Below are 24228 nucleotides of genomic sequence, written 5' to 3' on the forward strand. Positions count from 1 at the left end.
AATTAAAAACATTTCATTTAAAAGGTTTCTTAAAAAATTTTAATAAATCAAGAGCACTCCCAAGAGATGAAGACTCCAGTCATATCAGTAACCTTCTAAAGCTCTTTCATTCTAAATGGAGAGGGTCTCATCACGGGGGCAGCCATGTTATAATCACATGACCTGCCAATTACTAAATAATCCACACTTCCATTCATGGATTAAATTAATCCTGGTTTACAATGAATAGTTTTCAGTTACAGATGGCATTGTAGAAATTCACTATTGCAATTTTTTTTATTTCAGGCCACTTAATGAGAGACAAATACAAAATATATATATTTGTTTAAATACCAAGTGCACCTTTAAAAGTTCGCACAGTAATAGCATAAAAGAATCAGACAGGCAGACAGTTTTTGGTAAAATACTTTACTAGCATGAATTTCCTAATAGCAAAGCATAACCCAAAGCACTCAATAGCAAAACAAATGTCTCAGAAGTTTGCTGAAATATTTCAAGTTTCCCCCAATATTTGCATTCCCCGCACTAAGAAAAGCTAATTGAGCATCAGTGATGACATTCGTGATTGTTCATCACAATCAAACAGAACAGTCGATGGTTGCAGCTGCAAAATAATAATTTTAATTTAAAGCTGAATTGCCCTACAGATACATTATATACAAGATAAATGAGTGAAATTACCACAGCATACATTTGAGATGTTTGCCCCTCAAAAATGTGGCCAAATGTTCTTTTTAAAAACTATATTGGAACATCACGGTGAGAACTAGAGTGCGCATGTCAAATATGGTTACGAGCGTCTTCGGTGTACCATTTCATCACACAGGTATTAGTCGCCATCTGGAGGCCTCTCTCAGTCAAGGCAAGAGGAGTTGTGTCTCGAAACCTAACTGAGCTGCCTACACCGACAGCTTTATCGGGCATGATGGCCACAAACGCACTGCATGGAGGTAGGCAGCTCACTACGTTTTAAGACAAAGCATAAGTGTGTAAGACCAATAGAAGCACATAGGGTTCAGTGAAGACCTTTTTGTATGAGTAATAAAATGTATGATTATAGAAGAGGGATGCTAATGTACATCTTGTAATAACAAAAAGGATAGTCATCCGAATAAATGAATTGCGATTGCAAATATACACCGCGCGCACACACACACACACACACACACACACACGAAAGACAAATGAAAAACAAAAAAGACCAAAAGGTTTACTATTGTAATATATATTTTATATATATATATATATTTTCATCAAGACAAATTTAATTTCAGGCAGTAGGTGGACAAAGAAAAATTAATCCAAATAATGAATAAAACAAACAAAACAATGTGATGTTCCTTACATGAAGCATCTTTAAAAAGTCAAAATAATAATAATAATAATAATAATAATAATAAAATTAGAAAATAACACCTCACACTTCTAAGCGGCATGTTTCAACAGTTTCCATACAGAGAATGACACAAAAGTTACACATACAGAGATGAAGTTGAACATTTCCTTTCAAACATTCTAAAGATATTTGTTTGTGTGTGTGTGTGTGTGTGTGTGTGTGTGAGACTTACTACACTAATAAAAAGAGAAATGAAAAAAGTGTCAAGGCTGCAACAACAATGTAGCACATTGGTACATTTGCTATTTAACCAGTCGTTCTTGTTACTAACTGACTGACATGCTGACCTAGTTGCTCTTGCTGTTAAATAACAGGACATTCAAATCTATGGCAAGCCGAATGGACTTTTAATCGTGCAGGATATGAAATATATGTTAAGTTTTTCACAAGTTCAAATGGCAATTCTTGATATCAGCAATTCAATTTCTACAAGTGAAATTGTTAATTATTGATATCAGTAATTAGGTTTGCACTAGTAAAAATGTTAACATAACTTGCTAAATAACCATTCTTGATATCAAAAATGTAATTCCAACTAGTAAAAAACAAAATTATTGATATCTAACAGAATATCTCATTGATCTGTCTGACACTCCTGTTCAAAATGCAATAACATATTTCTACAATTATTTTTTACTAACTGAAATTCCAATTTCAGATCAGCAATGTTCCAAGTACTAGAAAAAATTATACACATATATATATTTATTTTATTTGTCAATTAACGTTTTAGTGCAAACGTATTAACTTGTATCAAGAATTGTAATTATTACTAGTGAAAAATGAAATGTCGGCATCCATAATTTATACCATTCATAATTACATGTCAAAAGGGCTTGAAACACAAATCTTTTTTGTTTGATTGCCTCTAAACCTCAACGTCATTGCCAGCAAAACTGTAAAGAGGATCAAAACAACATGATGGACAGTTTCTACAATACACTCACCATGAAACAAACGGCCTCTTGAGACAGTGCATGAAACTTGAAAATGTTGCTTTCAAGGTTCCCAGTGGGGGAGGAAACCACAGCATCCCCTTGAACATGCTAGAGTTTTCTTTCTCTCTTCCCTTTAAAGCACATGTTTTCACATCTATAGTGTGAGCCCCCCAAACCCCTAGCAAGCCCTCCCCCATTCCTTAACGTTCTGCCCATGTACAAAATCAAAACACAAAAAGACACACAGTTTAAGATGTAGACAGAGATCATGCATCCATCCACACGCTCACAAATTCATCCACACACATACGCACAGCATTCCATACACTGCCCAGACAGAAAAACAGCACTGTTTCTCTCTGTTACCCCATTATCAGTATCTCAGTGTCTTTTCTCAATCTCTACAGCTGTAAAAACACTATTGGTAACAGCTAGTTCCAGAAAGAGCACTTGTACAATTATGGCTTTAAAACTGTAACAATCAGTGGGAGAAGTCCAAATTATTCCGTGTTTCTTGTTCCCACATGATGATTTAGAGTGTGTTCAATATTTGTGTTTACAAGAGGCGTTTGTCCTGTAGTCCAGTGTTTTGAGTGTGCATGTGCGGGTGTGTCCTGAAACCTGCTGGTGTTAAGCTGCATTCTTCTTGGTACCTGATTGGTTGAATGGTCTGTATTCAATGATTGGTGGATTATGTTGCAGTGTGTAGTGTCAGGCTATGATTGGCTAATTGGAGAGCCAATCAGAAACCAGGACTGGCCAGAGGGTACCGCCTGTTCGGGACCGTTCACAGGTGCTGTGCTCTGCTAGAACCCGCTCATCTGAGGTCTGGGGTTGCTGGTGCTGCATGTCCTTGTATGCGCTCGAGTTTGTGTGTGTGTATGTGAGGGGCGTCCGGACTGCTGGTAAAAGCGAGAGAGTGGGGGGGATGGTCACTCCCTCACACTGGCTGAGTAGGAGAACTGCGAGAAGTGTGTGCGTGTGTCTGGGTCCTCTGCGTCAAGGCTGTCATCTACGAGCAACGAATACAGACAAGAAATGTGTCATTAAATGCAAAACAGCAACCAGGACATTTTCCTTGATAACTGCATTTGTGCTCCAGGGAAGAAAGAATTATACAAGTTTTGAATAACTTCAAGGCGAGTAGAATAGGACAGAATATTCTTTTTGGAAGAATCATCCATTTAACAGTTCTTATTGTGTATTCAACATCTTGACAATTAGATCAGATATCACACTTTTTAAACTTGTAAGTGTTAAAATCAAAACAAAGCTGCTGAACGATTCTTAAAGATTACTTCTCCCTCCATTACTTGGGAATTATTTCTCAGAGCAACTCTTGAATCATTAACAGTTTTCTCACATGCAGACAGACATGGAAGTCTGCAGATTTACACAAACGATCCTAAAGAACCGACTCACTGAAATAAAACAGAGTACCCAACATTACATATAAGAGAATCGTTTAACCAGTTCATTTACAAGTGAACCGACTCACTAAAAAGAATTGGACTTCCCAACACTACATATAAGGGCATCGTTTCTTTTAACCAGTTTGTTTACATGAACTGCTCATGTCCGAAAGAACCAACTCACTAAAACGAAAGAGTTCCCAAAACTAAATCAAATAGATTCAATTGAGAGAGGACGGTTTAGGTGAGTGTGTTTGATAACTCCTTCGATACTATCGATGCTTTCACAATACAATCTGACAAGCATAGTGTTTTGGTACACTTCAGCGCTACTCATTTGAAAATGAAGCTCGTTATTGGAAAAGCAACAAATTTGTGAAAGTAGCCGAGCTAAGTAGTTAAGTTAGTAGCATCGCTACTTTTTGTTACCTATTCCCCAACACTGATGGAGGAAGGACTGAGGTACTCACATTGGTCAGGTGGCGTGACAGTAATGGTCTGTGCAGTGAACTCGTCATCAAAGTAGCGTGTGTCTGTTTCTGAGGTCACTTGTGGCTTGAAAGGTGGGATGAGCTGCAGACACAGAGAGAGGGTGAGAGGCAAGTCTCAGAATAAGCTGCAGACAATATTCATGTTTCACACTTTAGCTCCTCACAGCCACAAGCATATACTTGTATAGCACTTTTCACAATTGAATGCACTACTTTTATGGTGCATTTTGTTGTTTTTGAAGCTTGACAGCCTTCTAACAATCTGCAATATTTGCACTGTTACGTGATATGGAAAAGAAAGTCATACAGCTTTGGAACGACTTGAGGGCGAGTACAGATGATAGTACTGTATTGTCATACTAAAAAGTACAACTGTGTATATTCTCTTCTGATGTTTGTGGTAACTTCATCTAATGAATTGGTTCATTGAAAGCCTCAAATGCTTTTACCTTCTTTTCAAGGACATCTTGCCAGTTGATGGAATTGAAGAACTTGTGTGTCATCACTTCTTTGGCATCTTCTGGACTTCCTCCGAGCCTTAAAACAGCACATTTACATTATGTAAATCCCCCGAAACATCTTTACATCAAAAGCGGGAACAGAAGCTCCTTTTACCTCTGTTTGGGGTCTTTCTTGAGAAGGCCAGCGAGCAGGGCTTTGGCCTCGGGTGAGAGGTTTCTGGGGAAACGAATCTCCTCCATTAATATGAGTTCAAACAGACGTTCGTGGTCCTGGTTGTAGAAGGGCAGCCGACCACACATCATTTCATACATGACCACTCCCAGACCCCACCAGTCAACCGCACGGCCGTAATCGTTGTCTTCTAATACCTACAGTAGTGAACCAGGAGGACAAGAGGAAAGACAACCATTGACCAATGGAAGAGAAAACTTGTAAAGACATTCAGGAAATGTTGCCTGAGAAAAAAATATCCTCAGCCTTTTGTCTTTAAGTTTCTCATTATATAGGACATGCTTGAACTGAACAAGGTTTCATTCTCAATTAGATTCCAGGCTTTATGATGTAAAAACATGCAATGTGACAATACGCTTAATTTCTGTCATGTACAAAGGGTACTTTTAGAATTCAGCATCAATAAATGAGTTTACTCTGGCAGTACCTCAGGAGCGAGATACTCTGGTGTCCCACAGAATGTCTTCATGGTGGCCTCATTAGTAATGCCCTCTTTACACAAGCCAAAGTCCGTGATTTTAATGTGACCATCTTTATCCAGCATTAGATTCTCCAGCTGCAGAGAGAAACATTTCAAACAGAATTTGGAAATAGTTTTTGGCCACTTGTTGCAAAAAGGAAGACAGATTTCATGTCTTAGTGGTCTGTGACACAATTACATTGACATACTTTTCAAACGCAATGTAGAAATGATTCTTTTACAATAATCACTCAAGAGAATTCAAACCTTTAGGTCCCTGTAGACGACATCTTTAGAGTGCAGATACTCTAGTGCCGAAACTATTTCAGCCCCGTAAAAGCGAGCTCTGTCCTCAGTAAACACACGCTCTCGCGACAAGTGGAAGAATAGCTAGTGAGAAATCAAAAGTTTGCCAAAGTTTACTAGGTTAGTGGCATCAAATCTGTTATTGTTATTCAGAGATATTCAGAGTTTTGATGTTTAAATGTTCATGAGAAAAAAATGCTTTACATTGTCAGTGGAACATTCTGTACATGGGTCATTGACAAATAAGGTTGTCTGAGGTGATACAAATCAGAAATCTTTTAAAAATCTAGTTTAAAACATCAAAACCTTTTTTGAAAAACATTTAAAGCATTTCCTAATTCTGAAATTATTATCTTGTGTTGTTCACTTAAAATAAAAAGGCATTCAAATATTTTCCCTATACCTTAAATACCTCGAGAGACATGAATACAACTTAATGATTCATTTCAAAAGAAGTTCTCTCAGTGGTTTCACCATTATGACCTCACATTTATTTTAATTTTTTTCATAAAAACCTCAACTTCACACTTAGAACTTCACACGCAGTCATGGAGGTCTAAAGGGGGTCCTTTCCGTTTTGTTATTTAATCTTTTGGTCACATGAGATAAAATAGCTACCAACATGAAGGGTTTCCACTCTTGAAGTTTTAAATTACGGGACACTCTCTCTAGAGCTTCTTAACACGTGGCTTGCTGTGCATGACACCGCGGAGACTCACAGCATGTGGAGGCTCATGCTATTCTCCGCAACCCACGCACAACTTACCACACACCCCATTGAGAGCAAGAACCCCTAATCAAGACCACGAGGAGATTACCCCATGTGACTCTATCCTCCCTAACAACCAGCCAATTTGGTTGCTTAGGAGACCTGACTGGAGTCACTCAGCACACCCTGGATTCAAACTCACGACTCCAGGGGTGGTAGTCAGCATCAACACTCGCTGAGCTACCCGGGCCCCCACTTTTTGGCTTCTTAATAAATATCCTAGAAGACAGTTTCTATGGACATTGTGCAAAAGCCTTGGATTTCTTACCTTGGATTTGATTTTTTTGAGCCAACGCACCAAAGCACCATGAATATAGAAACTTAGTGTTTGGCATGGACATTTACACTCTTTTTGGTCTACTACGGTTTCAGTTAATGAAAATGTTTTCATTTAGTTTTCAATTGAATTTTTCATTAACAAAAATAACACTGCTCTAGTGATTTGATTTCATGTTGCATTTTCAGATGATCCCTTACACAACGTAGGCATAATTTCCAATGAACGCCCAAGTTAAATTAACTTTACACTGCTGGGGTGGTCCTTCTTGAACGACTTTGCAGTGATGCCATCTGACCAGCTTTAATATGGGACAAATCCAGTCCTCTATTGATTTGATATACATTTCATTTTAAATATGGGACGATCCCATATTATATAGGATGGGTGGCAACCCTACCAACAAGTTTTTTTTTTTTTTTTTTTTTTTACACAATATGATTCTGATTTGGTGGACAAATATTTTACAAATATTAATCCTATTTTAAAATAAACATTTTCAAGGCTTATTATTTCAAGAAATAATCACAATAAAATAATTCCAAACTACTTATGTCAACATAACTTTAATCAAGAACTTTCGTTTTTAATGAGACTATGATTTTTATAGAATTGTTTTAAGTATCAAGACATTTTTTAGTAATAGCCAATAAAATATTATGAAATGACTTTGAACTCAGTAACAGAAAACATGTTCATCATAGCAAAAATGTATTTAAGTCATTTTTGGTGTGTGAATTGCATTTGTAATGTATTTTTGAATAATTGAATAAATCTGGTAAAAAAAAATGTAATGTAATGTAATGGACCGACGTAATACTTTTGGACAGACAGAAATCAAAAGTTATCATAGAGTCTAAACACATTTTCTGCTTTTTTCTATTTTTGTCTTTTCTGGACAACCATTCATGAAACTGCCACACCATTATTCAAATATCAGTTTAATGTCTATTATTGTGGTAATCTATTTCCGATACACTTGCCCCTAATTGGCAAGTAAAAGCACAAACTGTGGTTGGTAGCTCTATATGCCAATCAGACTTTCTCGTCCTACCATAGTTCTTGGCCAAAATAAGCTGCAATGTGGTTTAGACGATTTGACATTTCGTAAGAGCTCTGGCTACGTGAGACTAGTTCTTGTAAGGTAGTATATGGTAAAATACCTCGCCTCCATTTGCATACTCCATAACGAAACACAGCCGGTCACGTGTTTGGAAGGCGTATTTTAGTGTCTGCAGTTAGAGAGAGAGATAAAAATCATGTCACAACTGGTCTCAAACCAAAATAATTCGTAAAGTAAAAATTACTATACAACTTGTACCCACCGTAAGGAAAGGGTGCCGTGTGTTCTGTAGGACTCGGCTTTCTGTGATTGTGTGTGCAACCTCATCCTGAGATAAACATGTCATATTGTCACAAGTCTCAAACAAATCTTTCAGGAGTTTCTTAAAAGTTCTTCATTTGTCTGATGCCTACCTTAGCTATTATGACCTCCTTGCGCAAGATCTTCATGGCGTAGTACATGCCAGTGGCCTTTTCCCTTACCAGAATCACCTTTCCAAACGTGCCCTTACCCAGCAGCTTTAGGTAGTCAAAATCACTCATTGTCTGAGGAAGAAATAGAAGGGAACATTTACCCCACTGTAAGCAATACTAATGAACTCTGATCAAGCATCATAAAGCTTGTACAATGGCATATTAAATAATAGTTTTAATATGAGTAAACCCATATTGATACAGTGGTGAAATATATTTAATGAAATGGACAGATCCCACTCAAAACATGCCACATCCAGTTACATTTTAAAGCCAACAAAAACACATCTGTAACCGCACAATTGAATTCCATTAATGCATAATGTCTTATAGATCCATTGACTTTTGCACGGTGAAATTGAGGATGAAATACAGTCATTTCAATGGGAATCCTCGTGATAGTGAATTTGCACGATGGACTTCTGCCATTGAAGAATTTCTGCTTGCTGATTTCACATGGAGCGTGGTGAACTCTGACAGGTGAATTTGCATCGTTGACCAATGAGAAGTTGCTTAGTTTGACAGTGACCTCTGTGTAGGCTACAATGAATATTCAAAATGGATAAGAATACATTTTAGCGGCGAGCTGGTTTTTAACTTCACTCTCCAAGAGAATCAAGTGCCAAGTGGCCACTTTTTAATGGTGCAATTCATTTTTTGCTGGTTTCACACATGCTCAACATTCGTCCACACCATCTTCGCCCATGGAATTTCACCATGCAAAGGTAAATGTTTAGCAGTAGTCATGCAAAAACATTTTATTGCAGAATGCCTCGATTGACCAATTACAATCAAGTATTCCATATTCACATTTTTATGAAAAGTGACTCAAACTTTTAAAAACAATAACCATGTTTACATGCATTTAAGAAAACGGTTTATTCCAGGGTTTTTTGCAGAATGTGGCTTACAGAAATGTCATGTAAACGAGAATGCAGTTTTCCTTACACCGTTTAAGGGATTAAGAGAAAGCGGTTTCACACACCTTCTCTTCCACAGAACGCTGCTTATGTGACCATGTAAACACTTAAGTGGCATTCTTACAGGTTTGTAAGAGTGCGCATGTGAGGGAACAGACCGGATTACAAACGTCATAAAATGGGAGTCCAGCAACAAGTCAACACAGTTGAAAGAATTCAACATTTCTGAGATTACAGTAGGAAAAGCACATACCCAATACCCAATTATACACAATGTAAAATATTGACTGTCCCTCATGTCCACATACAGTATGTGCTTGTACATTGGGGAAGTCTCGGAGTTTGACAAAAGAGGGAAACCCCACTATTGCAGTGCTATTCTGCTGCAGGTCATGATACTAAGTTAAGGAAACAAACAACAGCAACAACAACAACTCAAGAATATCTGGAAATAAAGCGAAGCAACTGAGAATAAATAACGACGTTTGCCACGGATGCCATGTTTGTTATTTACACAAGTGTTACAGGGAAAGTACATTGCAGTGGAGAAAGCCGCTTACCGACCGAGCCGCATGTATACGGCAGTAAAGAGTACACTGCTTAAACAGTGCATGTAAATGGGAACGCCACTTTCTAGCAATAAGCCACTTTCTGGTGTCCATTTAAACATAGTCAATGAACAATGATCAAAAGTTCCTTTTTGATTTAAAATGATGATCAAAGCAATAGTAGAACTGTTATGTCAATTGCAATGGAACAACTTGTTAAAAATATTTTTAATTAACTATTTTATCTAAGAAAATAAATGCTACTCTCAGTTTAGTTGAACATTTAAGAATTTGCTTTAAATCTGAAACAAACACCTCCACACCAATGCGACTACACTTTTAGTAAAAGGCACTCACCACTTTGGTGCGGGACTTTGCTATGGCAGCCTCCATTCCCTCCAGGCTGTTGTCTCCAGGGGAACCAAACTCCATTGGCTCCTCATCTTCCCGGGACTTGAGCCCATTGGCTACTGCCTGGATTGCCCGTATCCACTCCTCTCTGAATCAAGATTTAAGCAAATACAACTCATAAAATATAAGCGCAACGTTAAAACAAAGCTTTTCAAATACAAAGCAAGTTCGTCTCAAGTACTGATCTCATTTCCATGGTTACCAACAATCTTTTGAAGAAATCAGGATTTTTAGATCATGAAATGGCCCATTCCTTCTTCCTCTAAAATGTTTTTTTTTTTTTTTTTTTACCTATGTTGACCTTACGCACCAGGCAGTGAGTAATAACCTGTTTTGGTTGGCAGAAAGCTGGTAAATACAGCCAAATCTGCTTTCCCTTTTAATATCATTCAACATCTCCATAACTACCCCATTCAAAACCTTTCTCCATCCAAGCATTCACCATTTCCACCACACCGAGAACACTGATTCCAGCAGAGTTCCTCACCTTTCAGCATTGCTGTCCACATGGAAGGTGCGCTCAATCACAGTGGTCCATTGTAAGCAGCGGATGACAAACGTGTTCGGCCGAGGCCTTTCAGTCTTCATCAGCTGACACTCTGTGTTTCACCCCCAAAAAAGAAATTGTCTTTTACTTATTTACCCTTATGTAGTCCCAAACCCCTATGACTTTCTTTTATGGGACACATACATCAATTTTTTAGTCCACAGAAGAAAGCCATATGAGCTTGCAAACACTTTAGGGTGAGCATAAATTTGAATTCATCATATCCGTTTATGTGCAGCAAAATGAGGCAGACCTGCGACTGAGAAGTTGTTGAGAGGTGGCTGATTGTGGTCTGATGTCTCAGGCTTCTCCTTGTAGCCGATGAAAGAGCCATCACTCTTTAGGATGAAATACCGGGGCCTCCAAGTCTTAATGTATTCACCTGTTCACAGGAAATTATACGAGGAAGTAGATGGCAGGCAGAGGAAAACATCAGAGGAATTGATGGGGAAGAGAGAACAGGGGAGAGAATAGATATACAAAGAGAAAGAGACAAGAAGGATGAAGAGACGGAGAAAGCGAATTAGTGGCAATACTGTAAAAAATGAAATGGATATAGATTAGTCAATGAGCAGTCCTCACCTCTCTTGTGGAGCCAGCCCTCTCTAATGATGCTGACCTCGTTCATGCTGGGTTAGGGGCTGTGTGGGGCTCAGGACAGGGTGGCCGGGAGGTTGAGAGGGTCTTGGGTCAGGCAGGTGTTTAGAAACAAAAAGCCTCACTCACCTGGACAGAGTGAGATCAAATGCAAATAAATAAATGTCAACCACAATATAGAAGGCTATAATAAAGGAATCAACAAAGTAGGGAAAATCTTTTCTATTTTAACAAATGAGATTTATCAACAAAGCAGAGTATTTTACAATAATCAGACACTCAACTCCATATAAAGTTAAGTCATGGCAATTTCAGCATTATTAATTAGAAATTCTATAACGTTGGCATTAAATCAAAACTGCCGTTTTATTTTCTTAATACATATTATTGGTCTTATTGTGAACGATTCATTCATGAATATTTGTTTTTGTCCTCATATCAATCAAAATGTCATAACTTGCTCTTACACTAATCTGATGTCTGCTGGCATATGCAAGAATGCTCATTAGTTTAGCCAATAGTCAAAAGTTTTTGGTCAGTTTTAACCACCTCCCTTCAAGAGCCTGTTATATACCCAAATCTGGTGTCTGTCAATGCTGCAAGCACAGAGATATGGTGTAGTTAAGCATTTTTCCTCCCAAAACATTGTTCCCTACCCCAAAACTACAATGTTAAGGGCCTGCTGGAGTGAATTTGTAATAAAAAATAAAAAAAAATAACGGCAAATTCGAGGTTGTGTTGAGGCATTTCACGCCTGAATGTTACAGAGCTGAATGTGTTTGAATGGAAAGCGAGTCGGATGCCGAGAAAGTGGCTGGAGTAATTGATAATACGGGCCTTTTTTGGAGGTATCTTGATATGTACAGCACGAATAAGTATTCTTTATTCTTTAGGGCTGTCGAAATTAAATTGTAGCACATCTGACTAATAAAAAATGTGTTAATATTTCTTAGTCGCAAATAATGTATACTGATGATGTTTATACTAATGTATAAATGATGCCTACTGATTTTAAAATTAATTCAGCTCAATGTGAGTTCTAAACACTGGTTGGAAAAGGGTTTCTGATTGGGGTTATTACACTGACACACACGAACACAGACTACAGTGATTCAGTGTCAATGATAGAGAAATGGCCCCTTAAGTAATGGTTGACCAATATGGGTTTTTAATGGCCAATGCCGATATCCGCAGAGCAGCGTGGCCGATACATCACACAATTTGATATAGTAAATAACAAACATAAAATCAATAAATAATAATAAATAAAAAAAACTCTTATTTAGCACTATATTAACTCAATTTCACACAAGACTTAAACAATTTTTTTTTTTTAAATGGTAGATAGCAGTTTTGTCAGGTTTCTGCTTAGTTATCAAATTGTATTCATTTATTTGCACGAAGAAATTGTTAATATATTAGGAAGAAGGAAATAACAGTACACACAGTAGTCCAGCAACCTTATAATAGCACACGTGATGTGCTTTTACCTTGGGCTGCATCCGAAAAACGTACATTTGAAGTCAGAATTTAACATACACTTAGGTTTAAGTAATTAAAACAAATTTAACCACTCCACAGATTTAATATTAGCAAACTATAGTTTTGGCAAGTTGTTTAGGGCATCTACTTTGTGCGTTTATGTAGTTTTTCCAACAATCAATTTTTAATTGACTAAATCACAATTCCAGTGGGTCAGAAGTTTACATACACCAAGTTAATGGTGCCTTCCAAAATTCCAGAAAATTATGTCAAGCCTTTAGATAATTATCCAGTTAGCATCTGATAGGAGGTGTACTGAATTGGAGGTGTACCAGTTGATGTATTTTAAGGCCTAGTTTCAAACTCAGTGGCTCTTTGCTTGACATCATTGGGAAAATAAAAAAAAAAAAATCAGCAAAGACCTCAATCAATCAGCCAAAAATATATTGTGGACCTCCACAAGTCTGGTTCATCCTTGGGAGCAATATCCAAATGCCTGAAGGTACCACGTTCATCTGTACAAACAATAGTACGCAAGTATAAACACCTTGGGACCACAGAGCAAACATACCACTAAGGAAGACGACGCATTCTGTCTCTTAGAGATGAACATAGTTTGGTGTGAAAAGTTGCACTCACATGCTCGTGCGGATCCAGTGCGAACCTCAAGACAATTTAAACGGCCTGGATCGCCTGCTTGGAATGTCACAGACTGTCCGTCATGATTTGTGAATCAGAGGAACTTTTGATCCGGATCCTGAAGTTTTTGATTCTGGCTGATAGAATACGTGCTATAGAGGAAGATATTAGATGAGCGTTCGACGGGGAAAATGTTTTGATTTTTGATATCTGCATATTTGCAAATGGTATAATACAAGTTTTATTGATATTTGACTGGAACTGCTGAAGTTTTGTGAGGTTGGTTTATTATTACATCCGTTTAAACGAGATATGTGCATATGGTATATGATATTAGTTTTATTGATATTTGCCTTTTTATCATTAGACAAGACAGTTAAAAGTTACAGGGAACTGTTGAAGAGAGGTAGGAAGAATGAAACAGGCGAGAGCATCAACATTATGAGATCAAACACGTCTGTCGCTGCTCTGATATGCGGGCCGTTTAAATGACACTGTGTTAAACACTGGTCTATTATTGTATTATTAACCTTTATTCAACCAAGAAGTCCCTTGGGATTAAATATCTTTTTCAAGGGAGACCTGGCCAAGAAAGCACACCATACAAAGTAAAAAGGTTAGATCAACAACAAAAACAGACATAAGACAAAAATTAGACACATTAATGAAAACAAAAAACTATCTTATGCACAGCAACTGCACTCTTCAGGCATACAATTTTTAATCAAAGATTTTAATTCACCCAATGTAAGTGACTATGATGTAATGTGTTCTGGAGGGAATTCCATGAACAAGGTGCAAAATAAGAAAAAGCTGTTTAACAAGTTCAGAGCAAATCCTGTGTACACTGTAGAGTTGCCATCTAGAGGAGCGAGAATCATAACAGCTACTGATGACAGAAGATTGCTCAAATAAACAGGCAGTTATCCGTGTATGGCTTTATATATAAAAGCATACCAGTGATGCCATCTCCTTAAGCTTAATGAAGGCCAAGAGACCAAATGATCAAATACACAATTTGCACTAGACAATAAATTGCTTATAAAACGAAGATAACAATGATACACAGAGTCTAGATGGCGAAGTATAGAGGAAGCAGCATGCATGTAAATAATATCTCGATAATCTAGAACACTTAAGAATGTAGCCTGTACAAGCTTTTTCCTAGCTGCTAAATTAAGGCAGGCCCTATTTCGATAATAAAAACCCAGCCTAACCTAGCTTCTTAACTAGGTGTTCAATATACACTCTAAAAGACAGCCTATTGTCCATCCAGATACCCAAGTACTTATAAGATGATACTTTTTTAATCGAGTATAATCAAGTATAAATGCCAAAGTTTTAGTAACACAATGGCATGTAACAACAAAACGAACCGTGACTGGTCGTTTACAAGTCTCAGTCGCTTCACATGATTCTGCACACCTGGCCCTTAATCAGGCTAACCAAGCCTCAGAGAGGGATAAAGGCCAACTGGAAGATGCAGTCCGTGCGAGTGAGAGAGATTTACGGGCAGCTGTCTGACACTTAAGTGTGTTTGTCTTTGTTTTAGTTTTATATTAAAATATTATTTATATTTTCAAGTCAGTTCTCGCCGCCTCCTTTCCCTTTAATCCTTTACACTGGTGCCGAAATCCAGGAAGGAGGAGGGATGCGTCATAGTAGAGTCCTCGCCACTACCATCCACCACCCCAAAGGAGCAGCCGCGGCCATCCGCCGGAGGACGGTTCTCGCCTCCTCCTTCACTTTAATCTCCTTACAACTTGCAAGCAGGCAATTCTCGTCATCTCATGACTCCCGTTCTGCATAGGCTATATCCAAGCAGTGCTGAAACACAACTGAATTAAAATGTTTCTCCGCAAGTTGTTTGCAATTTTACGTTTTATCCATAGATGTCGATAGGGAGCCACAGGTGCCGTAATGCAGCTTTAAATGGATAGTTCACCCAAAAAAGAAAATTCTCTCATTTACACACCATCATGATATCCCAGGTGTGTATGACTTTCTTTCTTCACCTGGGGGCGTATTACTTAAATCTTAACTTAAGATCTGATTGGTTAAGTTAGTATTTTTCACAAATTGACATTACAGAAGCAAATCTTAACTGCAGTAGGTCCTTAAAATGCAAGTGGATGGTGATCAGACTTTTGAAGATCCAAGAATCAAAAGATAGTCAGCATAAACGTCACCAGCAGTTAAATTAATGTCTTCTAAAGCGATACGATTGCTTTTGGTGTGTAAATCAAATCGCATATGGCCGGAAGAGCAGCACAGTTTAAAACTGAGGAGGAGGAACGCTGTACAGAAGCTTCGCTGGTTTTGGTTTAGATCTGTATTTATCGGTTTCTTTACTCACAATGATGCGTTTGTGTGTGTCTCAACCGAGTGGAGAATGTGAGATTTTGTCCATAGCATGCCAACGTGAATGTCTCAGAAGAGACCACGTGAACTCTGTGCTCTCATGAAGCGATGATTTATAATTAGAAATTCCTTAAATGGGAGGCCTGGGTATCTCAGAGAGTATGGATTCTGACTACCACCCCTGGAGTCGTGAGTTTGAATCCAGGTTGTGCTGAGTGACTCCAGCCAGGTGTCCTAAGCAACCAAATTGGCCCAGTTGCTAGGGAGGGTAGAGTCACATGGGGTAATGTCTTCGTGGTCGCGATTCATGGTTCTGCTCTCAATGGGTCATGTGGACATTTGTGCATGGGTTGCGGAGTATAGCATGAGCCTCCACGTGCATAGTCTCCGCGTTGTCATGCACAACAAGCCACGTGAAAAGATGCGCAGATTGACAGTCTCAGAAGGTGAGGCAACTGAGACTTGTCCTCAGTCACCTGGATTGAGGGGAGTAACTGTGCCACCATGAGGACCTAGTAAGTAGTGAGAATTGGGCATTCCAAATTGAGGAGAAAAGGGGATAATTATAATTTTTTTTAAATTATAACAAAAGACCTTAAATATATTTTTTTGCACCAAAAGCATTCGTGTCGCTTTAGAAGACATTAATTTAACCGCTGGAGTCATATGGATGCATTTATGCTGGCTATCAGTAGGGCTGGGCTATATGTCTAAAATGATATCTCTACATTTTTCAGCCTATTGACAGTATTCGATATATCTTGATAATTATGTATTTGCTCTAAATGGCTCAAAAGTGTTTTTGTTTTTTTTTTTCATTTGTTTTAATCAGAGGAACCATCATTTCATTCAAACAGCCATTGAAGCAAAGTAGATTAAATATTTTAAAGACGTTAAATACAAATTTAATACTTCATTTTTCATTAAATAAACATAAGGGAGAATGAAATTCAATAATTTTTATTGATATGCACTTTATATTTATATTTCATACACAATGATATAGTAGCTTAATAAAAAGTATTATTTATCTTCAAATGTTTTCACTGTGCAAAGCTACTTGACTGACATATTTTTGAAACCCCAGTTGAACATTGCAGAATCCTAAATTATTACTGTGGGACACATCAGGTTGATTATTATAACATAATGCTGAATTATTATTATTCTGATTATTAGATTTGCGTTATATAAAATATATTTCTGTCCTGTTTACTTCATCTTCACCTGGGGGCTTTTATTTTGACACAGACAGTGCCGCAGTATTTACTACAACTTCACAAGGAGCTTTATTTCAACATATTAGCATTAGAGCATTTTCACACTTAAAACAATTGCAGCTTTGACAGTGGTGAATGGGAGACCACAGCAAATATTATATTCACTTACCCATTTGCTCCAAGAGCAAAAGAAAAATCCATTATTACATTTGAATGACTCTCCAGAAGGGAAAAAAAAAAAGAGAGTGGTTGATTAAGAGTCAGATGGGAGAGGATGCCAAATTTACGGTCACTCTCTCTCAGCAGCTGTAACAGAAACCCCCTCGCAGCTGTGGCAATTCAGTTTTTATAAACGGATTAGTGTAATATAACACAAAGCATAATGTTATAAGCGTACACTTAATATTTAAAAAAAAGTTTGCTAGATTTACAGTGCTAAATAAGGCGGAAACACGTCATCGCAGTCTGTGAAAAAGCTCTGTGCATTTGACAGTTTACAATGTTCTGCATTTCACGAAACGCTTTAATCTCCTCTTCTGTTATTCTGTGCCGTGTTTGTAGATTTGACTAATAACTTGTAACGGTTACTAAAGTTTGGATTTATGCGAATGCTTGAACTGATTTCACAATGCTGCCGTGCACACAGATCAACGTGCCACTGGTTTGTTCTGAATCACACATAACCATGTTTATCTGTCCTTAAATCACAGCCTTTTGTGGATTAATAATCACATATGACCAACTTGCCATTTTGATGTTATTGTTTAATTGTGCAGCCCTTATAGATCGTGAAATTAGTCTACTGATGTGCTCTTTATGAATTTTAATGGTCAAATGAAAGCACATTAAAATCCTTGTGATATTAGTCAATTTTACATGGTCAGCAAAATGATCTTGATTATATCGCTAATATTCTATATATCGCCCAGCCCTAACTATCTGTGATTTTTGGAGCTTCAAAAGTCGAATCACCATCCACTTGCATTTCAATGACCTACTGAGCAAAGATATTTTTTGATTTGTCTTCAAATGTGTTCTGGTGAAGAAAGCCCACACCTGGGATATCATGAGGGTGAGTAAATTATGAGAGATTTCATTTTTGGGTCAGCGGTTCCTCTTGCAGTATATGGGAGATCCTTAGAGATTGTGTTTTATCTGTCACAGTAGTTTAGAGTGCTGAACGAAGCATTTGTTAAGTTTACATTAGAAGCATTACTAAGCAGGTGGCATTCCTGCAGGGTTAGTCAGGTGACCATTGGTGGAAAATAGTGGTGTACTGATACCATTGAAATTTCACAGTTCTTGAGGCGGATATCATTACCACAACAAAAATATGCTAATGTTGGAATGTGCTATTGATGTTGTAATGATCTCATTTAGCCTATTCAAAATTACATTTCAATAAAATATTAAATTAAAAGAAATGCATGTTTCCTTCAAGTGTTTCACAATTAACCATACAGTGCTTGAGTATTTTTAAGTATGGCCCTAGTGAAATTTGTTTTATTGTTACCCAAATGCTTTCTCTTTTTTTTTTATTATAATTTTTTAACATTTAATTTAGGGCTGGGAATTTATTCACGTTAATTTCTGCGATTAATATTTTTTAACGAGTTATAAAAATGAACAAATTATAAGCAGTGTCACTTTTTTTTTTACTTCTTGAAACGTCACACATTGGAAGAAAGGTGTCCTGAGTAGAGTTGCAATGGTATGAGATTTTCACCGTATAATAACCATCTCAGAAAATATCACGGTATCCGGTATTACACAATTACTATTATCAGTGAAAACAGAAGGGTTATTTATTTATTTTTGACCAAACACTTTTTTTTAATTGAAACTTGAAACAAATTTTTTTATTGAAGTATGTGTAAAAAAAAGTCTCCCTTTTGAAAATAAATAGAAATAATAAGAAAGCTAACAGAATTAAAATAAACAGAATTATAAACATGATAAAAAAATAGCATGTAACTATAACATGTTATATAACTAAAGCATGTTAGTTTACATGTTATCATATCATGTTAAATTAAAAATACAATCAGCTGTGTGAGCTTTTAAAGTAATTTCCTATGATTAATAACGATTAACATATACTGTAGGTGCATGACAGCGAGGCCAGACTGCTCCTGTCTAGAATTGAAATTGGTCACATCAGTTTTGATGTCTGCACTCCGCAATATCGAGGGAAGCCCGGTTGTTGCGCGCGGGCGTCAGAGAGCAGAGCAGATCGTGAGCTCATTACACTCGTGCGAAAGTGCAGATGAGAATCCTTTAACTGTTTGCGAGATTATCATTAAATCTGATTTGGCAGTCCTAAATAAGCGATCACTTGGGCGGCCGACGAAATATCTTCAATGGGAGAACCATGGCATTGTTCTTTCCCTGCTGTCTGTGACCCAGTCCGAATAGACCAGTTGAGAAACTCTGCTTTAACACACACACTGTCTCACTCTCACTCACTCTCTCTCGCTCTCTCTCTCTCTCTCTCTCTCTCTCTCTCTCTCTCTGACATTTTCTCCGCTGCGTGTGCAACGCAAGTTGAGGAGTCTTACAGGCAGACGAGGAGGAAAGGAGATGCGCACGCTCATGTGAGATTCTCTTTGCATTTTTTTCTCAATATAGATAAGCAAACGTACATGGTATGATAACCGTCAATTTTCATACCGTGAAACCGGTATACTGCTGCAACCCTAGTCCTGAGTTGTTCCTGGCAGCCTTTTCAGCCTTACACGCTCCATATGATCAGGGTGGGGGCGGGGTTAAGGCATCTGCTGCCTGCCAGGAACAAACCCAGGCACCTTTCTACAATGGACAAAACCTCAATGTTTTTCCATACTTTCTGTGGCTAAAATTGGCATATCAAAATTTTTAGGAGGTACATGCTCCACTCGACTGCACCTCCTCACACAGAAACGGATTGTGTGAAGCAATTAGAGGTCGACCGATATTGTTTTTTTTTCAGGCCGATGCCGATCTTTTGAAATATGGGTCGGCCAATGGCCGATTAATGCAGCCGATTTATTTTAGCCGATATGTGCTTGTTTTTAACCTCTTATTTGAACCTTTTATTTGAAAGATAAAATGTAACACAAATAATTACTTAAGATAGACAACATTTCTCAACAAATACATTTATTGAACACTTGACCAATCTGCACTTGTACACTTAAATTAAAAATGTATAATGTAAAAACATATTGTATAAATAATATTTAACAAATATATTAAATAAACGAAGCAGGCGTTACGAACTGCTCTGAGACACGACGGTTGAGATCCAAATGCAGCTTTAATTAAGGGTCAATCCAGACACATAATCCAATATTCAGAGCATCCAAGAGAAGCACAGGCATAACTAGGGATGGGTATCGGTAAGGTTTTAATGGTATTACTATCTTACCGATACTGCTTATCGATCCGGTACTTCAACGGTATTCTTAACGGTTCTTTTTGTTATATATTACACAAATATAAACGTTATATAGGCACAGTGATTTAATTTCAGGAAGGTCTACTAACATTACTGTTCAGGTGTGTTCTAAAAATAAATCTAATAAAGTAATCAATTGTAAAATAACACTGCATAGTTTATCATAGATAGATTAATGCTTATTAATGCAGAAGTTATTCATTCAAGAGCTGTAAGTGATTTTCTCTTTGCCTTTTGTTGTTTGATTCGCAGTAATGGCTCAATCGTCAGCATGTTTATTATTAGACCGCTTCCCCTTTAAGATCGAGTTCAGATATAATAGGCTCCTGATGCATCATATTTTCACCCAACTATTTCCATAACTACGTCCATTTAAGACATAAACTGTGTTTAAGTGAATCTCCAAGCCGGTCGTTTTGACATATTTTTGTGTATAGTTGATCGTTAAGACGCGCACATGAAACCCAAAATAGCCTATATTTTGCTTGTCTCGTTGCTGTCTGTATCGGTGCGCGCGCCGCCTTGGGAACGGTATCTCTTGCGCTCTTTTTATTATTAAACGCGTCCCGCAATTTAGCATCAGTAGCTAGACTGCATTTTACAACAATCACCGATCGTGCTGATTCTGACGTTAAGTTTGAGTTTTAGGGAGAAAAGTCAGTACACCGCTGTGAAGGGAAGTAAGTTGTGCTAGACAGAATGCGGCTTATGTATAAACATTCTTTTTATAATCTTTGGAAGGCGAAATCTAAAATAAAATCAGACTAATATCACAGATCTAAACCAGGCTACGTTTGAATGTTTAGTTCTGTCACTCATTTAGCTGGGCTCGTGTTGTGCTCGCTGTGTCACGTGAGCGAGATCTCTCTCTCTCTCTCTCTCTCTGACTGCAAATAGCTAAATTGCATCACAGACAAATGGTTTCATATTATACATAGAAATGGCTGGCGAGACAAACTAACTTTCTCTTTATAGCAATAAAGAATGTATTTTCTTAATTTCTCCAGTAACGACAGCAGAACCGATAACGTCCGAGCTTACCAAAGCCAGTCCTTCAATAGCCTATAGTGCGTTGGTATATTTTTTATTACTTATTTCTCTGCATTGAGTGACAACCCTCTCAAATATAAGACACACAAACAGAACAAATAAAAGTCTCAGATTCACTGTCTGTAATTGCAAAATTCTTGCTTCCTTATTGTGACATGATAGCAAACCTTCTGCTGTGATAATGCAACTTCAACTACGCTATCAATATCCAAAAGTAGCCGAATGTCATGTCGCGTTTTTTCTCGAAGTTGGCAGTAACATATCAAAAGTTTTTAATTAAATATAAAGAAGTTATACAAATGTAATCCTTACCGCTTTCTCCAAGGAACTCCTTCCTAAGCACTGGATGAGGTCTGCTCACTCTGCTGGAAAATGACTCTAGGGGCAGTGTGTGTCGAACACGTGTTCCACAACAACACTAGGCTGCCCACAGATGCGCCTGCCTAATAATCGGCTTGATATACTTGGATATTGGCCGATGCCGATTATGTTAAAAAATGCTAAAAATCGGCCGATTAATCGGTCGACCTCTAGAAGCAATGCACACTTATTCATTACAGTCGATACAAGTCACAGACATTCGCGAACGGACGAGTTAAGGGGCCATGTTTTTGCATGCATTTGTTCTGTTTTACACTTGTTTTCCTATGTGAACACATGCTGAATTAATGTCTTTGACCGTTTCGCTGTTTTTTTTAGTAACTCGCTCAGGACCAGCAATTTTTAAAACTGTGTCAAGTTAAAAAGAACTTCAAATTGTCAAACACTTGAGACACCTGCGCTCAGTTTCATTCTTTGTGCTGCATCTAGATTGTTTTTAGCGCAGGTGTCACAAAGATTAATGTTCGAAATAAATTCAGCCCTTAAAGAAAGGACTGTTGCATTGTTTCATATTATTCCAGATTGTTCTGTACCAAGCAAACTTTCAGCAAATAAACGGTAAGTTTATGCTTTTTTCCCTTCTGCTCTAGTGTACTGAGGGGCTGCTGTGTCTCGTTAAAACGGTGTATGTTTACGGTTTCATTTGTGTTACTAATGTTGCCTATATGCTAGCCTACTGCAACAGTACTAGCTAGGAGAAGAAATTATAAAGATAATGAGTGATTTCGGGATCGAGTCAAGATTGGACTTATAATCTGATGGTATTTTTCGGGCTGGGTAGGGTCCCATTCAGGTTTCCTTTTAAGGCCTGTGCAGAACTCTACTGGTCGTTCAGCAAGCTGCAGCCAGAGAAAACAACAGTTTTGAGAATTTAAATTTCAGCATTCAATATGTTGTATATCTGTATGTATTGTGTCTAATAATGCATTGGCAATGTACACTTAAGTTGAAAGTGTACACTCTTGCCAATAAAATCTGTCCATTTGATCATATTATTTAAAAATAGTCCACTGGAAAATGGCAGAATTTGTCCTAATTTTAATTACAAAATGTCCACTGAGTTTATGGCATGTAAACATACTTTCAAAGATTTATCCCTGTAAAAATTATAAGTATTAATATTACATTTTACCATACATTTGTAATATATTTCCGTTGCATTTTCAGGTGTCTAGCTTTTATCGTTTCGAGATTTTATTTAGAGGAAACTTCACTTCTCTGTATAAACAGTTCTCTACATGGCTCAGGGTTATCATTTTAGCACAAACGCTGTGATTTAATTATATAAATATGTAGTTTACATGTGCTGTCAGGGCTCCAGACTGCGACCAAATGGTCGCATTTTGCGACTATTTTTTGGACAATGCAAGATCTTTTTTCAACTACTCGCACATGAGCGACCTGCAAATTTGACGACATTGTTTTTTTATTATTTGATGTTGCAAAACGAGCAGGGAGCGAGTCTGCCAGAGTTGGATAACGTCATCTACACTTGTGTGTCTCGCTTGGTCAACCATGGTGAAATGAACCATTGATGCATTTTTTATTTTTTAGCTTCGACTCCTCCAGTACCAGAGCCAGGTCCTTCAGAGCAGCAAATTGTAGAGGTCGACGATTTGGAATTGAAGAGGCCGTGGTGAATAAGGCAAGAACACCCGGTTTCTGACAGGAATGGCTGAGGGAGTTTACATGGCTTAGATTTAGCAAAAACACCAACTCCATGAACTGTATCTACTGCTTTAGAAGTGGTCCACAACATACGGGGAAAACCAAGTTTGCCGAGGCAACTGGCACCGCACAGTTCACAGTTTCAACTAAAGAACGTGAAATAGTACAAGCAAGGATCCTGCAACAAGGGAAACCAACAAATATTTTGATTGGCCACATGGAAGTCCAGCATGCACATGCTCAATGTATGTTAACCATAGTAGCTGATAAAGCAAATAATTTGAGGCACATGTTGTTTACTTATTCTGATGCTTTAATGACAGTAAAGACCAGTGACCACTAACCTCATGTTAACATTTAATATATTTGTTTTGGTTTTTGCACTGTAATAATACTTCGTTTACATTTCTGAATGTGCATTTGTTAAGCACGATTCAGTTAAAAGGTAACTGTGAAATAAAATAAGAGCACATTGTAGTTTCTGCATTTATTACTAAAGCATTTATCAGTAATACAGTTAAAATGGGGAAAATGTGAATAATAGCATTGCAGGTTGATTTAAGATGTGCACCCCAAAATATTCTGCCTGTGCCCCTAAAATTTTCAGTTAGGTGCTACAGTGCTAGTTAGTCTGGAGCCCTGGCTGTGATCTTCAAGGTGGATTTGTCCTCTGCTCTGTCATCTCATACA

At 37.6% G+C, this 24228-nt stretch overlaps 1 protein-coding gene across 1 annotated transcript in view; it reads right to left on the reverse strand.

Annotated features, from left to right (window-relative positions):
* Positions 1-451: 451 nt before the first annotated feature.
* Positions 452-24228, reverse strand: part of LOC127622851 (RAC-beta serine/threonine-protein kinase) — a 30640-nt gene continuing 6863 nt past the window's right edge. The window contains exons 2-14 of the mRNA XM_052096960.1: positions 11287-11430; positions 10958-11086; positions 10645-10756; positions 10104-10245; positions 8219-8350; positions 8068-8133; positions 7906-7974; positions 5658-5780; positions 5358-5486; positions 4853-5067; positions 4687-4774; positions 4217-4319; positions 452-3346 (exon numbers count right to left, since the gene is read on the reverse strand). Of these exons, the coding sequence (XP_051952920.1) occupies positions 3267-3346; positions 4217-4319; positions 4687-4774; positions 4853-5067; positions 5358-5486; positions 5658-5780; positions 7906-7974; positions 8068-8133; positions 8219-8350; positions 10104-10245; positions 10645-10756; positions 10958-11086; positions 11287-11332 (1434 nt within the window). The 5' untranslated portion in view covers positions 11333-11430 and the 3' untranslated portion in view covers positions 452-3266. The remainder of the gene's footprint in view (positions 3347-4216; positions 4320-4686; positions 4775-4852; positions 5068-5357; positions 5487-5657; positions 5781-7905; positions 7975-8067; positions 8134-8218; positions 8351-10103; positions 10246-10644; positions 10757-10957; positions 11087-11286; positions 11431-24228) is intronic.

This window comes from Xyrauchen texanus, chromosome 29 (genome assembly GCF_025860055.1).
Source record: "Xyrauchen texanus isolate HMW12.3.18 chromosome 29, RBS_HiC_50CHRs, whole genome shotgun sequence".
NCBI lineage: Eukaryota > Metazoa > Chordata > Actinopteri > Cypriniformes > Catostomidae > Xyrauchen > Xyrauchen texanus.